This window comes from Sus scrofa, chromosome 6 (genome assembly GCF_000003025.6).
Source record: "Sus scrofa isolate TJ Tabasco breed Duroc chromosome 6, Sscrofa11.1, whole genome shotgun sequence".
Classification (NCBI taxonomy): domain Eukaryota; kingdom Metazoa; phylum Chordata; class Mammalia; order Artiodactyla; family Suidae; genus Sus; species Sus scrofa.
Window position 1 is genome coordinate 80,647,527 of NC_010448.4, and position 14,883 is coordinate 80,662,409.

The 14,883-nt window shown below is 56.2% G+C and overlaps 1 protein-coding gene across 5 annotated transcripts in view; it reads left to right on the forward strand.

Moving 5' to 3' along the window:
* EPHB2 (EPH receptor B2) overlaps positions 1,572-14,883 on the forward strand; it is a 200,882-nt gene continuing 187,570 nt past the window's right edge. For 3 of the 5 annotated variants that reach the window (XM_021095499.1, XM_021095501.1, XM_021095502.1), the window contains exon 1: positions 3,084-3,319. In XM_021095499.1, the coding sequence (XP_020951158.1) occupies positions 3,259-3,319 (61 nt within the window). In that variant the 5' untranslated portion in view covers positions 3,084-3,258. Of the gene's footprint in view, positions 1,840-3,083; positions 3,320-14,883 lie in introns of those variants that run through there. The other 2 variants (XM_005656047.3, XM_021095500.1) reach the window with 2 other exon arrangements.

A 14,883-nucleotide genomic window follows, 5' to 3' on the forward strand; every position in this document is an offset into this window, starting at 1 on the left:
CCAATTAGTGTTTATTAATCAAATTTGATTGAAAGCGGCATGGACAAATCAGATCATCGCTGAAGCCTAGTTCCAGCTGCACACTGCCCTCCGCCCCCCCCAACCCAAATTTACCATATGTCCTTGGGCACGTACTTTTTCCCTCTCTGGGCCCCAATTTCCCCTTCTGAAAAATGGAGCTCCCACTGCTGCCAGCCTGGCTGGCAGGATAGGCTGGTTGAATTAGCATCAGTCGAGCTGATGGGTGTGAACACTGCTTTGTAAACTGTTAAAGCGTGATTGCAAATGCGAGTAGCTGTTGTCATTAGACAAATGAAGCTTAAGCCGCCTCTTCCTCTGCTGGGAAGGGGATTGGGTCGGATGCTCTCTGGGGCCCACCTGCCCAGGGAGTGTATTGTTCAGCGTTCAGGCACTGCCTACAGGCAGCTCACTGTCTGAAGGGGCGGCAGAGATAACATGCAAATCAGAAACAAACAATCGGAGACTCCAGCAACTCCGAAGGTACAGTGTAGGGCTCACCATATTTCAGGAAACTGATAACAAGTGCCAACGGTCTGAGGAGGGTGAGGCCAATGTCAATTAAAGCTCTTGGTGGGGGGTGGGGGTGGGGCCAAATCCAAGCCCCTGGAATGGAGAGGGCGACCAGGTGGAGCGCTGCTGGGACAAAGGCACAGCTGAAGGCAGTTGCCACAGAGACCAGTGAGGAGGGGCCACCCTCTGGGATCCCAAATGGGGAATAAAATACATGCAAGGAGAAAAAGGTGGGAGAGAAGGGGGCTTTATGTTATTATTATCATTATTTTTTCTTTTTCGGCCACACTTGCTGCATTTGGAAGTTCCCAGGCCAAGGATCAAATCTGAGCTACAGCCGGGACCTATGCCACAGAGGTGGCAACGCCGGATCCTTAAGCCACTGAGCTGGGCTGGGGATCTAACCTGTGCTGCCACAGAGACAACATTGGACCCTTAACCCTCTGTGCCACAGCAGGAACTCCTATTGTGACTCTTTTTCTCCTGAGCCAGTTAAAGGCCCTGGACCGACATCTGTTCAATTATTTACTGTTGAGAGAGCTACTTTCCTCTTTAGGCCTCAGTTTCCCTATCTGTGAAAAGGGGATGTGGGAAGCTGGGCCCAAGATTGAATCCAGGCTCTGACTTGTTGTGTGACCTTGGACAAATTGTTTGGTCCTCAATTTCATCACCTGAAAAGGTTAGCACCTACCTCATAGGGTTGAAAGAGTAAGAGGAACAATGCATGAACAAAGCTTAGCCTAGTGCGGTAGCAGATCCTTAATAAATGCCACTGCTGTTCCTGTTTGCATTAAAGAGGGAGGTACGAAACTGGGGTGGGAAGGTGGGGATAAGGGACCCAGAGGATAGGAACAGAGCTGAAAAGCTGATTCCCCCCAGCACATAACAGGTGCTCACGAAATATTTCTTGAATTGGGAAAGGGCAGGGTACCTGGATGAAGGTGTTGGTGAGTGCAATAGCTTGGAGCCACTCTGCCCAGGAGAGGGAGTTTTGACCCACCCAGGATGGGTCCCTTAAACCCCGGGTCCCCTGCAAAGGCTGGGAAGCAGGAACTAAAAATAAAGTCCAGCCACACCCTAGTGGATTTTGACCCTGGTCCTGAAGGAGTCTGCAGCTTACCAGGGGACAACCCCCCGCCCATTTCCTCCCTCTGCTCACTTCTGCTCCATCCCTTCCCAGGCAGTCTCTTCCTCCAGGCAGGCCTTCCAGGATGCTGCCCATTTCAGTTGGACTCTTGAAGCTTCAAAAGATGACCCACTTTTCCAAACCTTAAATGGGGTCTCAGAGTCTGTGGTATCCTTTTCTTGGTATGAACCATAGGGTGGGCCTGAAGGGAGGGGATGGCTGGGACGTTTCGACAGTTTGTGGGACAAAGGGAGAGGAGAGGTCTGGGTGGCATAGATGGAATTTAAACTATCAGTTCCTCCACTGGGCTCTTCCACTCACTCCACAGGGCGGAAAGCTCCTGTTTCAGTCACTCCTGGTTAAGTCTTGCTTGTTCAGAGGTGAAGCTCCCAAAGGCCAGAAGCCCTGCCTGGGTGATTCCTGGAGCCGCCCTGCAGTTCGCCCACCATCCGGCCTCAGCAAAGCCCCATTAATGATGACGGTGATGAAGGCTGTCAGAGCAGGGATGGAACAAGGGGTTATGTCCTCCCTGAGGGGACAGCCACAGCACAAAACCATGGCTGCACAGACAGGTCCATTCCAGGGGAGGGGTGGCCGCCTCCCCAGACACCCTCCATCTTTACCACCCCAAACTGCATCGGGAACCAGACGAACAGAGAGGGAGAAATGCAATGTACAGATGAAAGGGTCTGCAGGGAGGAGCTCGTGGGCTCGCTCAGAACAAGCCAGGGAGGGTAGGCCTGGGGTCTGCCTGCCAGGGCCCGGGCCCGCCCCTGCCGGAGTGACCCCCACCCCCCACCTCCCCAGGCCCTTGTGTCAGCGCCAAGGCCCACTCTCCCAGGCGGAGGCCCCAGCCCAGCCCCAGCGCCTGGGAAAGCCGCCTGTTTTGTTCCCATCTCCACTACCCACCCACCTCCCCCCCACCTCTTTTTTCTTCATTCATTGCAGTTCGGTCCCTTTCCGAGCCGCAGGGACCCGGGTGGCAGAGCTGAGGCGAGGGGGTGGCACCCCCCGGCCCTGACAGGTAGGGCCAGCCCCACTTTGGGCAGCCCCTTCCCCCGCCCTCCCCCCGGGTCCCCTTTCCCTGCCCCTGTCAGCCGCGCCAGACGCTCTCCGGCTTTGCAGCATTCAATAAAAATTCAGAAACATTTGGGCTGAAATCGCTGCTTTATCTGGAGGAGCCACAGCGCCGGGAGAGACCACTGCTGCGCAGGGGGAGCCAGGGGTCTCCGTCGCCCCGACGCGCGAGGTGTCCGCGCTCTGGCGCCCGCGCGGCCCCCGGGTGGCCCCGCGGACGCTGGGGGCTGGGGCTCCGGGGGCGCGCGCGGCCAGCTGGGGTCCCGGGCGCGCGCGGGGGGCGGTGTTCCGGCTGGGCTCCCCCCGCGCCCGCGGCTCAGGTGGGCCGCGCCCAGCGCTGGCGGAGCCCGGGTCCCCGTTCTGCCCGGGCTGGATGGCTCATTCTGCTGGCTGCGCGGTGGCGGCGGTTGTGTGTGCGCCGCGCCTCGCCGCTCCCCCCGGCCCCCCGAGCCCGGGGCGCGCGCTCCCGCCCGGGCCGCCCGGGCCCCGCGGCGCCGCGGCCCGAGGCTCCGGGAAGCGCAGCCATGGCCCTGCGGAGGCTGGGGGCCGCGCTGCTGCTGCTGCCGCTGCTCGCCGCCGTGGAAGGTGAGCGGGGCGGGCGGGCGATGGGGGCGGGGAGCGGCCGGGCACGGGCGGCCGCCGGCGCCCACCTCCGCCCCGCGGCCCGCAAAGTTTGCCCCGGGGCTCGCGCCGGGCGCAGGTGGCCGCGGGGAGGTGTGTCCGGCCGCGCCGGGAGGCGCGGGCCCCGCGGGCGCCCGGGAGCGGCGGGCGCTGATTGACTGTGCCAGGAGGAGGCGAAGGGACCATCTTGCCGAGGCTTTGTAGCCAGCCCGGCGAGCGCCGCCCAGGGCCGGGGGCTGCCCACGCGCGCTCGCCGCCCCCGGCCCGCGCACCCCCTGCGCGCGGGCCTGGCCTTGCTCGGAACCGGGTGGAGGGGCGCCGGCCGGGGGGCCCGGCGCGCAGTCGGGGCTGGAAAGTTTGGCAGGGAGCGAGGGAGGGAGGCACTGCGACTGGCCGCGGTGGGGGCTCCGGGTCCGCGCCCCCGGGATGGGATCGGAGCCCCGAAGAGCCGGGACTGGCAGAGTAGAAGTGAGAGCGCCAGCCCTCCGCGCTGGTGCCTGCCCATCGCCCGCGGCGTACAATGGGGTCCCCTCCCCTGGAGGGCTACGGGGGGATGGGTCCGTGGGCATCTTGGCTGCGCGAGGTCTCCGGGCACCCCTGCCGGCCACCGCCCCGCTGGCGGCAGAGCTCAGCGTGGCCGCTGGAGCCCCGGGAACTCTCCAGCTGCCGCCGGGGCCGGACCAGATGCTCTTGCCATGTGTTGGCCTTGGCCAGGGTCGCTGGGCCCTCTCCCCATGGCGTCGTGTGTTGGTCCCACCCGACCCCGGAGGGGACAGGGGTGGCTTCCAAGTCTCCTGAGCCAGTTTGCTCTGGAGGGAAAGTTAGTGGGGTCTGGGTGTGTCCACCAGAAATGGCTGAGCCTGTAGGGCAAGAAATGAATATGAATAATGGTTCTCATGTGTACTGCACTTTACAGTTTTCAAACCGCTTTACAGTTTATGAAGTACTTTACACTATATGCGGCTCTCTGTGGTTTACAACGTGCTGCACAGTTGACAAGGTACTTTAAGCTTTACAAAGTGCTTTCCCACCCACAATTTTGTTGGATTTCCCCAAAATAAGTCTTCCACGGAAGCCAGGTGGGGATGATTCTTACTTCCTTTTAATAGAAAGGGAAACCAAGGCTCGGAGAGTCAGTGTCTCTGCAGTGGTCGTTGGGTGATGAGAATAGAAAGGGATCTGAAGTCTCTGAAGCTTGTGCTCTGTTCTGTTTGCTGGGGTCGTCTTGTTCCTAAACAGAGTGACCTCTTCCAGGATTCTGCCACCATAGGGCTGAGGGGGTACTCTCATCTCGGGCCATTTTGGGGTGATGTGAACCCCTTGCCCTCTTGCAGCTCAATAAATGCATACATACGAACGGAAAACAAACAAAAACCCGGACTGGACCAGGCATGGAGGCCTCTGGGAAAGGCACGATGGGGGAGCCGGGCTCTAACTTTAGTTTCTCTCTCAGTAATGAGTGCTTTAGTGACCACAGTTCAGGAGGTGGAGGGGTGTCCCTGGGTGGCAGCCATAGTTTCTGGCACCGAGGCAGCTGTTCTCCGGCTCCTCGAGGATTTGGCGGCTGCCTGAGGTTTCCCGGAGTGGGGCCATGGGGGCACGGAGGGTGCTACGGGCCCTGGGTGTGGAGGGCAGCCCCTGAGGCCTGGCCGCTGGCGGGAGCTCCCTGGAATATGGCTGAGGTACCACTTATTAGCTCTGGCTTTGGGGAAATGACTCATGCGTTGGCCCGCTATACATTGGGATGTTTACAGTATTATGGGGAGCTTGGCATAAATATTGCTATTTGGGTTGTAGTCAGCGGTGCTGGAGGGGAAGAAAATTGGCCCCTCTCACGTTGGAAACGGCTGGGTGTGTTTTTAATTACTGTGAGGTAGATGGAAGGGCCACGTCTGTCCAGCCACGGTCCTGGCCGGGAGTGGTTGGAACCTGGTGGGCTCTGGCCGGACTGGACCCCGAGCCCTGGACACAGGGCTGATGGGCAGCTGACATCACAGGAAGGGATGGCTGCCTGGGCTGCCGCTTGGGGGGCAGGGTGGGAGGAGGGCTGCAGTGGGCACCCCAAACCTTGCTTTAGACTATTCCTTCGCCTCCGGGGACACTAAGGAGTCTAGTTCATTAAGGGTTAAGAAGGAGCTGGCCTCCTGGGGCCATGGTGTGAGGTGGAGGTCAGAGGCCCCACTTCTCATTTACTGGGGGACCCAGGGTCAGCTCCCTTCCTTAGAGGGGGCTCAGTTTCTCTGGATATAACATGCCCGACCTACCCTCTTCGGGTGCCATCACATGCACCCCACCGCCCCTCCCAGAGCCTCCGTTTTCTCCTGTGTCGAGTGAGGGTCATCACGCCAGTCCCGCCTGTCTCCCAGGCATGTTTGTGAGCTTTAGACCCAAAACGGATGGGAAAAAGTCACCTTGAAGAGACGTGTGGCCTTTAGGGGACGGAAGATGGGGATGGGCAGTGCTGCTTGTGACACAACTCCCAGAAGAGACAGGATCCCCTGGGAGCAGCGCGGTCTGTGGAAACAGATCTGAAGCTTGAGATGATGGGAGGGCAGCCCGGGGACTCCTGGTACCCAGAGACATGTGGCCACCACCCCTTGCCCTTCCGCCTCCTTGTGCCCTGTAGTAACAAGGCTGTCCTGAGCATCAGGGACTAGGAAGTCCCCAGCCTTTGAGAGAGGAGAGGGTATGTGTGTGTTTTGGGGGGTTTCTTTTGGGGGGTGGGGGTGTAGGTTGGGTTAGGATGGTGAGCATCGTGTCTCCTCCAAACCATGAGACCTTCCAAAGGAAACCCAAGCCTGGGGCACCTGGAATGGGCACATGAGGAGCATGGAAGTGCCCTGGGGACACGTCCCACAGAGAAGAGGCCAGTGATGATGGAATCCAAAAGCTGAAGTCTAGAGAAAACCAGACTCCTCCGTGCATTTGTTCTTTGGATTTCCAAACAGTCACAGAGCTGCTCCTCGAGCGAGTGTGGTGCTGGGCCCTGGGACAGGCGGGGAGGTAGAGGACAAGTGACGGGGAAACAGTTGGCAAGGTATAATGTGATAAGTGTGTTCCGAGGGCTGCCAGGACGAAGTTGTGAACCACCTGGGGCAGCAGAAGCTGTTGAGGATGGAAGACGATTGCCTTGTTTCTCATGGCTTTCCTCTTTGCCTCACTTTCTCACTTCCCACTCTCTCTGCCACGACACCCTCTCAGCCACCTGTCACTAATGAACTGTGCTCCCCAAAGTTAAGGAAGTTGTGTTTGGGACCAAGAGGATGAGGGGAATCTTGCCTGGAAGAAGAAAGTGTGTGTGTAAAGACCCAGACGCATGATCAGGTCCTTGCTTGGGTGTACCTGAGGGAGATGGGTGCCGAGGGCAGCAAAGGGGGCAGGAGGCTGAGAATGGAGAGCAGGGCTTGGTGGAAGGCTGAGGAGCTGGACTTGATGCTGAGGGCAGTGGGGAGCTCTTGAAGGTTCTGGAGCCATTGAGGGAGCCATTGGCTTTGGGATGGTCACTGCCTTCTAGTGGGTGGGCTGTTTAGGTGAACCAGACCTTGTCCTGCACAGTCAAGAAAAGGCCAGCTTGTCTGTGCCTTGCTAGACTGTGAGCTCTCTGAGGGAGCTTGTTTGGCTCATCTGTCTGGCCACAGTTGTGGTAAAAAAGAGCCCTGTTCAAATGCCGTCGCCCAGAGGCCTTCCCTGATGACCTCCTGTGAAACAGACCCAGTTCAGACACTTTCTGTCCCTCCTGCTTTGTTTTACTTCCTATACCCACTGCCACCTGAAATGGTATCAGAGATCTGTTGGTTTCCTTGCTGAGTGTCCTTCTTGCCCACTAGACTCTGGGAGGGAAGCGGTTATTAATTTGCCATGTTTGCTGCAACAGCCCAGCGCCTTGAACTCGTCTCAGCCGCATGGGTGGCCAGTAACTGAAAGAGTCAGCTAAGGAACGTTGAATGAATGAATGTTGAGTGAATGAATAAGTGAACATATCGCACTGGGTTATACAGTAAGTTTCAGGAGAGTGATACAGGGGTGGAGGAGAGAGTCATCTGGCCACAGAGATGAAGGAAATCTTCCCAGAGGAAGGCAGAAGGGATGGTGTGAGTGGGGATCCAGGATGCAGGAAGTGCCTGGGAATAATGAAGAGACCCGTACAGCCAGAGCTAAGGGTTCAAATGGGCCGGCAGCAGCTGTATGCTAGGCAGGTCTCCTTCTTACAGGGGTGGAGGGTGCCTGCCTGCACCCTCCCCCAAACACTTCTTGTCTCCCCCACCCCCAGCCCAGCCCTCTGCTGGACCCGCCTCTTGGGCATTCCCTATCTAAGACCCAGCGACCTTCAGTGGGATTAATTTAGAATTGGTTTTCCTTTTATGTTTATTTCTCCTGCTTCTCATTTTTAAAGGAGGCTGCTTTCATGTATTCCTCTTAGCCAGGAAATCAGGGCTTAGATTTAAAGCCCGAACGCTCTAGAATTCAAAAGCCAGTTGACTTATTCATTCATCCATCCTTATATTTTAAAAGAGTCACCAAGCACTTCCTCCATGTCAGGTGCAGGGGTGGGAGAAGGGGTTCTGCCTTTGCTGGGAAACAAGGGCAGTCGGCTTCACAGACAGGGTGGAACAGAGGAAAGGCGCAGCCTTAGGGGCAGTCAGACTTGAGCTCGAATCCCAGCACTGCACACCGTGTGCCCTGGGCCAGGAGCTAGACTGCATTGCCTCAGGGGTTCCTGTGGACACTACATAAAGCCAGGCTCATGGCTGTGGACAAAAGAGGCTGCTCTCAGCCCCTCCAAGGTCCTTATCCTGGGAAGGCCTGGGAGTGTGGTCAGTGGTGGCTGTGTCCTAATTTGCTCCCCCTTGGGGAAGATTTTTTTTTTTCTCCTTTTTAGGCTTGCACCTGTGGCATATGGAAGTTCTCAGGCTAGGGGTCCAATCAGAACTGCAGCCATTGGCCTACACCACAGCCACAGCCATGCTAGATCTGAGCCCAATCTGTGACCTACACCACAGCTTGCAGCAACAATGGATCCTTTAACCCATGGAGTGAGGCCAGGGATTGGAACCGCATCCTCATGGATACTAGTCAGGTTCTTAACCCACTGAGCCACAGTGGGAACTCCTGACCCCCTGACTTGGCCCTTAGATTGTTCAGGCAGCAGATCAGCCCTCAGTGTCTCCCCCAACCCATCACACCAGGCTCCCAACTGCCCCCAGCCTTGGGATGGCAGCCCCACAAGTGTGGGCAGGCCCAGAGCCCCCATCTCCACCTCCTGCTTCAGGGCCCTGTCAGGGGCAAATACTTGGTTCTTGCAATGGCAGCCAGTTGTGTGTGGTGGGGGGTTTTCAGCTGGGGTCCACAGGCCTTCTTAGTCATGGGGCTCTGGGATCACCCTGAAATTATAGTAGAATGTTGAATGTTAATATGGGTTTTCTTAGGAAGAGGGGCCTTAGCTTTCGAGATTCTCAAAACAGTTGTGAAAACACAAGCCTATACTCAGGCTCACAGTGGGGGGCCTGAGTCCAGTGGCCCCGCTGCCAGCCCCTCTGCCCTGCTGTGGCCCTGGTCCCTCCTGGGGGCTGTCCTTACAGGTGCTTTTGGCCCCCTCCACTTCTTCGAGGTTTTGCATTGGCCCCAAAGCAGGGGGCAGGGGGTGGTGTGTGCAGGTTCTCTGGGCAGCTGTGCTGGCTACTCAGCAAGGCCCAGGGTAGCAGCTGGTCAGCTCTGCCTGCCCAGAGCTCAGCTAGGTGCTTCGTCTGGAGCTTGGACCCCTGCATGCAAAAAGACCCCTACAGGAAGGGGCAGATGGAGCTAGCTGGTGACAGGAGGCCTGGGCTAGAGAAGGCAGAGGAGCTCGGCTTCCTCTGAGGCTGGAGGGGTGAGATCAGGATGACCTCCTGGCAGAAGTGGACCTGGCCTGCACCTCTGACCAAGGGCCCCATCCTGTCTCGCGGCCCGACCTGCTTGCCTGACTTAGTTGGAGATTGGGTAGCTTAGGATCGAGGCCAGGGATCTGTATTTTTAACACACTCCCCAGGCCTTTCAATTGGGCAGGCACATTTGCTCCCCAGCGGCCTAAGATAAAACACCGGACTCCTGGGAAAGAGGAAGAGAAGCCTCAGCAGGAAACTGGAAAAGACTGAAATGAAGTGAAATCAATCAGAGTTAGTGCCCACCAGCCCATTCGGCCTGCCTGCTGGTGAACCGAGGAAGGCTGGGCTGGGCTGGGCTGGGCTGGGCTGGGGGGAGGGTGGGGCAGAGAATATTTGCACACCTCTCAGGGGTGGGGGGGCCCAAGAGCGCAGCTTCCTGATTGGGATCAGCTGTCTGATAAGGCTGCCTTGAAAGCATTTTAGGGTTTTAGGACCTTTTAAAGCAGGTGCCTTCCGGAAGGTGGAGGGGGGAGACACGTCTCCTGAGCACATCTGTGTTCCCCGGAGGGGCTTTCTTAGCCCACCTTTGTCTGGGCTGTGCTAAGTGAGCTTCCTGAAGCCATCTGTAGCCCTGCTGCAGCCACTGGAGATAGGGGTGTCCTCAAGGAGGAGACGTCTGCTCTGTGGCCTTGAGCAAGTGATGTGCTCTCTGAGCCTCAGTTTCCTGTTCTGTCAGCTGGAGATACGGCCTGTTGGTGGCCCGTGGGGAGGATTCAGGGAGAACCTGTATAAAGTGGCCAGCAGAACAGCCTGACCCGTGTCTGGGCTGGTATTTGTCAGTTGTCCATTGCTGTGAAATGTCAGCACCCCACTCCTTGCCAGAGGACTTGCTCCTTTCTCTGAAATCCCAGAGCCCTTTGGCCAAGCCTGACCACTTTCTCCCTTGCTTCATAAGCAGCATAGCCTGGGGGTTACAAGGATGTCTGAAGTCGGACTGTCCCTTACTGTGTGTCCTCTGGCCGGTTACTTAACCTCTCTGAGCCCTGGTTCCTTCATCTCAAAAACAGGGATAATAAGAGTTCTTGAGAGGGTTGTGAGGAGTGAATGGTTTAATCCATGAAAGATGACACAGACTGAGTGTGTATATCTCTGTGTGATGAGCACACAGTAAATATTAGCTGTGGCTGTTTTTCGATACCAGTGGGAAACCAGATTCAGGGTCCAGGGACATGGGTGCTATTTTACTAGAGGACTCTGCCTCCACTCCCCTTGCTCCCTCTTCACTTAACTCCAGGAAAAAGCGAAAGATACAGGTGGGGTTTTTTTGTTGCTTTTTAGGGCCGCACTCATGGCACATGGAGGTTCCCAGACAAGGGGTCAAATCAGAGCTACAGCTGTTGGCCTGCGCCGCAGCCATAGCCACGCTGGATCTGAGCCACGTCTGTGACCTACATCATAGCTCAAGGTAATGTCAGATCCTTAACCCACTGAGTGAGGCCAGGGATTGAACCCACAACCTCATGGATGCTAGTCGGATTCGTTTCCGCTGTGCCACGATGGGAACTCCCAAAGATACAGAAGTAACTTCTGAGTCTGACTCTTGTTGAGTAGATGGCGGGCCCCTCCAGCCTGCCCCTGTAGTTCCCTTTGAGGTTTTCCTTAAGGGTCCATACCCACCCCAATTCGGCCCCCCTAATCCCAGAAAAGGAACAGGATCTTCTGTGGCTCTGCCCTCCTTCTTGGCCCTGTGCCTGCCAGCCACCAGCTTCCATATGTGATAATGATAACAGCTGCCTGTTCTCGTGCCTGATGCTCTGCTAAGGGCATGGTACATGCCGTCTCATGTAGCTGCCCCGACACCTGGTGGCTTTGTATTACACCCATTTTATAGATGTGGAAACCGAAGCTCAGAAAGTGACTTGCCCAAGGACACATAACTAGGGAATGAGAGGCAGTGATTCGAACCCAGGTCTGGGGGGCTTTGAAGCTCATGCTGTTCACTGCCACGCAAGCGACCTCTGGAATGTACCTCCGGGCTCAGAGGAAAGGCTTGGCTCTGGCGGGGGTCTCCAAGGCAGCCATCCAGCCTCTGACTCCATCAACATCCTGAGATAATGCAAGCGGGAGGGTTCTGGAACTCACAAACCTGCCATAAAAATGCAATCTCTGTCATAATGGTCAGAATAATGTTGTTGTAACTTAGACAAATCGAGTGTTAACTCATTGCATTGCGAGGGGCGACTCCACAGAGAACTGGGGCTATAGAACAGTACAGGGCCATCCGTAGCTTGTATTTCTAAACCGATTAGCTCATCAGCTTTTCACAGCCACCCGGTAAGGGGGCAGGAGCCACGGGTCCCATTTTAGAGATGGGGAAACTGAGGCCTGGGGGGAGAACACAACTCACCCAAGGTCAGTGGCCAGACCGAGCCTGGAGCCCACGGCCAGTCTCAGTGGCCCAGAGATCGTCAATCTAATTTGAATTCTTAGCCAGCATTTTAAAATCAAGAGCATTTACAGTGAAATCCTGTTCCTGGCTTTGTGAAAAGTCAGACAATCTGGCTTCACGAGGCCCACATTCCCACATGGCCACAGTTGGCTGGAGCCGAATAGTGGCTGCCTCTTCAGACAGAACACGTGAACACGGGGGTAGCTCAACACCAGTTTGCATCTCTCATTTGTGTTACTTGTCTGGCTCTTGTAGGGTTCAAGTTTGCCTCCGAGATCTACCCCTGTGTCTCTGTGTGATCGGAGGAAATTGTTTCTTCTCCCGGGGCCTCAACTGCCTCTTCTCTAAAATAAGGAGGTGGGACCCAGTGGTTTCAGAGGCCCCTTCCAGCTCCAAGATCCAACACTCCAGGCAGGGGAGGGGAGAGCTAGAAAAGTCCAGGGCTCTGCCCCGGGAAGTTGCTTAGTTATCTATTGTGCCTAATAAGCCACCCCAAGATTTAGTATCTTAAAACAACTGTGGTTTGTTATTTCTCCCGATTCAGTGGTTGGTTGAGTTTCACTGGGCATTTATTCTGCTCCATGTGGTGTCAGCTGGGATCTCTCATGGGCATGCTTGCACTCAGCTAGGCTGGGCTGGAAGGCCCTGCTGGGGAGGGCTGGCAGGCTGCCCCCCCCCTCTGCCTCACTCCTCAAGATCTCTCACCCATCCTTAGTCCAGATGGAGCTGCTCTCTGTGGCGGCTGGCTCCCAAGACAGTAATGTAGAAACTGGAAGACTTCTTGAGGCCTCGGCTGAAATGTCCACAAAACGTCACCCCTGCAGCTGGAGCAAGCCACAGAGCCATCTCAGATTCATCCCAGGCTTATGCATCCAGTTCAGGGAGAGCAGAAATAACACTGGCCTTGACTTTCTGTTCAGTCATTAAAGGGAAGTACTGCTTCCTGCTAAGGGTTTACCATACACCTGCCTATGTGTTGCCTGTAGTCTTCAGCAAGTATTTGAAGGTGACGTTCAGAGCTCTGTCCTCCACCTGCCCGCTTCACTGCACACATCACTTCGTACTCTGGGCCAACCTGTGGTCCAAACTTAGCTGTAGGCCCCCTTCGTGGGAGGTGGCTTTGTGTTTAGCAACAGCAGGTAGAGCTGGTGGCCACACTGGGAGACGACCTGCCCCAGGGAGTTTCTAGTCTAGTGCAGGGTAGGGGTAGCAGGAAGCCAGAATCCTCACTTCCTACCTCTCTTCCCTCCTCTCCCACCCCGTGCTTGGTTCCCTACATTGGCTTTGCATGCTCTCTGCCTCTCCTGAGAAGACAGGGTCTCTCCAGTTCAAGGTCATGGCCTGGAGCAGGTCGCATCACCCCTCTGAGCCTCGGTTTTCTTATTGCCACATAAGGAGTCGTAATTTAACCACCTCAGAAGGCTGTGCCAAGGAGCAACTGTGTCCTTCATTCAACTATAAAAGAACCTGTAATGGTGTGACTGTGGTTTGTCACTCCCGCCTTGGCCGGGGGCCACGTAGAAGCAGGAAAGCCCTGGAGGAAACCAGAATGTCTAAAGGTATTGGTTGGCCAGTTGCTATGAGATGTAAGTGTGAGCCCCAGATTGGCCCAGAGCACATAGTGAAGTAAGTGAGTGGGGGACCCGAACTCTAGGCATCCCCTCCAAAGCCGTGTGGAAGACTATGGGCAACCCCCAGGCAGATTTTCTGGTCAAAGCATCGGCAGGAGACAGGGCTTTTCTTTGCTGACTGACAGGAACCAAACCTATACAGATACTATCCATACAGATAGGAAACCATCAGAGTCCTGGCCGGAGACCCCAGCCTCGCGAGCTGGCCAGGTTGTGAATTAGTGAAGTGAGCTGATTGCTCCACAGATAGCAGTGCCCCACCCACCCCCGGAGAGGGTGTGTCGTGTCTAAAGAAGGCAGGTGCTGCCCACTCCTGACCATGTTGCTGTGCCAGGATCAAGGCTTTGCCAGATTTTCTGATTTCCAAGTTCTGATGTTTGTGGAAAAACTGGTTTTTAAATGTTTGCTCGTTTTATTCTAAAATACAGTCCTGGCCAAACCAAATCGTGTTTGCTGGCTGGATTTGGCGCACTGGCTGGCAGCTTACAATCTCTAGCTGAGGTGTTTGGGGGAGAGACGTAGCGAGGGAGTTGCTACCTCCACTTTTCAGATGGAGGCGTTGAAGTTCAGAGAAGTGAAGTGACTTACCCAGGCTCACACAGCCCGTAGGTGGTGAAAGGGCCTTGAACTTCCCTCTGGGGTTTCTGCTTGCTACCTTCCAGAACAGTCCAGGAGCAGAAGCTCCTGCTTGTAGGCATCTATCATGTTTGAACGCAGGGAGCATATCTTCCTTTAGTTTCTCCTTTGAGGGTAGAGTTGGTGGAATGGAAGACACGTGGTCTTGGATTCGAACCACGCCGGCTTGGACACTTACAGCCTGACCTTGGCCCTTTTGACTCCTTTGAGCCTTAGCTCTTTGAGCCCCAGTTTCTTCTGTGGTATAATGTTAGAAAAGTTTCCTGGAAGAGGTGGCTTCTAAGATGCTCAGGAAGGAATAGCCGAGTAAAGAGGCAGCAAGGCAGGCATTCCAGGCAACGGGACAGCATCTGCACAGATCCGAATGGGAGGCCCATGAGTGCGATGTATTGGGGGAGCTGGAGAGAGTCCTGTGTGGCTGAGAACAGGGCATGCCAAGCACCGGGGTGGGGTGCAAGCTGCCTGGCCCCAGCAGGGAGAGAGCGTGGGGTCAACATTCCCATTATGGCGACGACATATGTCCACAGCACCAACTTGTCACTTGGCCTGAGTCCATGGGAAGCCGGAAGGACAAAAAGCATCTGAAACGTGTAAGTGGGGAGAAAGCGGCTTAGCGCACAGTGGGATGCGTCCCGCCTGAATGGGGCTTCTCCGCCTCTCACAGGGAGGCAGAGCCTGGGAACAGCCTCGGCCAGAGCCTGCGGGGCCTTTCTGGAACCCACGAAAGGCTGTGGCCCAGGGAGTCTGTTCAAGTCAGGGCCCTGGCCGGTGTGTCCTCTTGCCCGTCCCCATCAGTGTCAGCTGTCACTCCCCACAGCCTCAGATGGCAGCTCCCGCGGCTCTTGGGAGAACAATCGAAAGCGCTCCTGAGATGCCAAGGAGGCCCTGTCGCTGGGTGTCCCTGAGCCGCCCCAAAACCCAGCCACACCAGCAAAGCTCGGACTCCCTTCT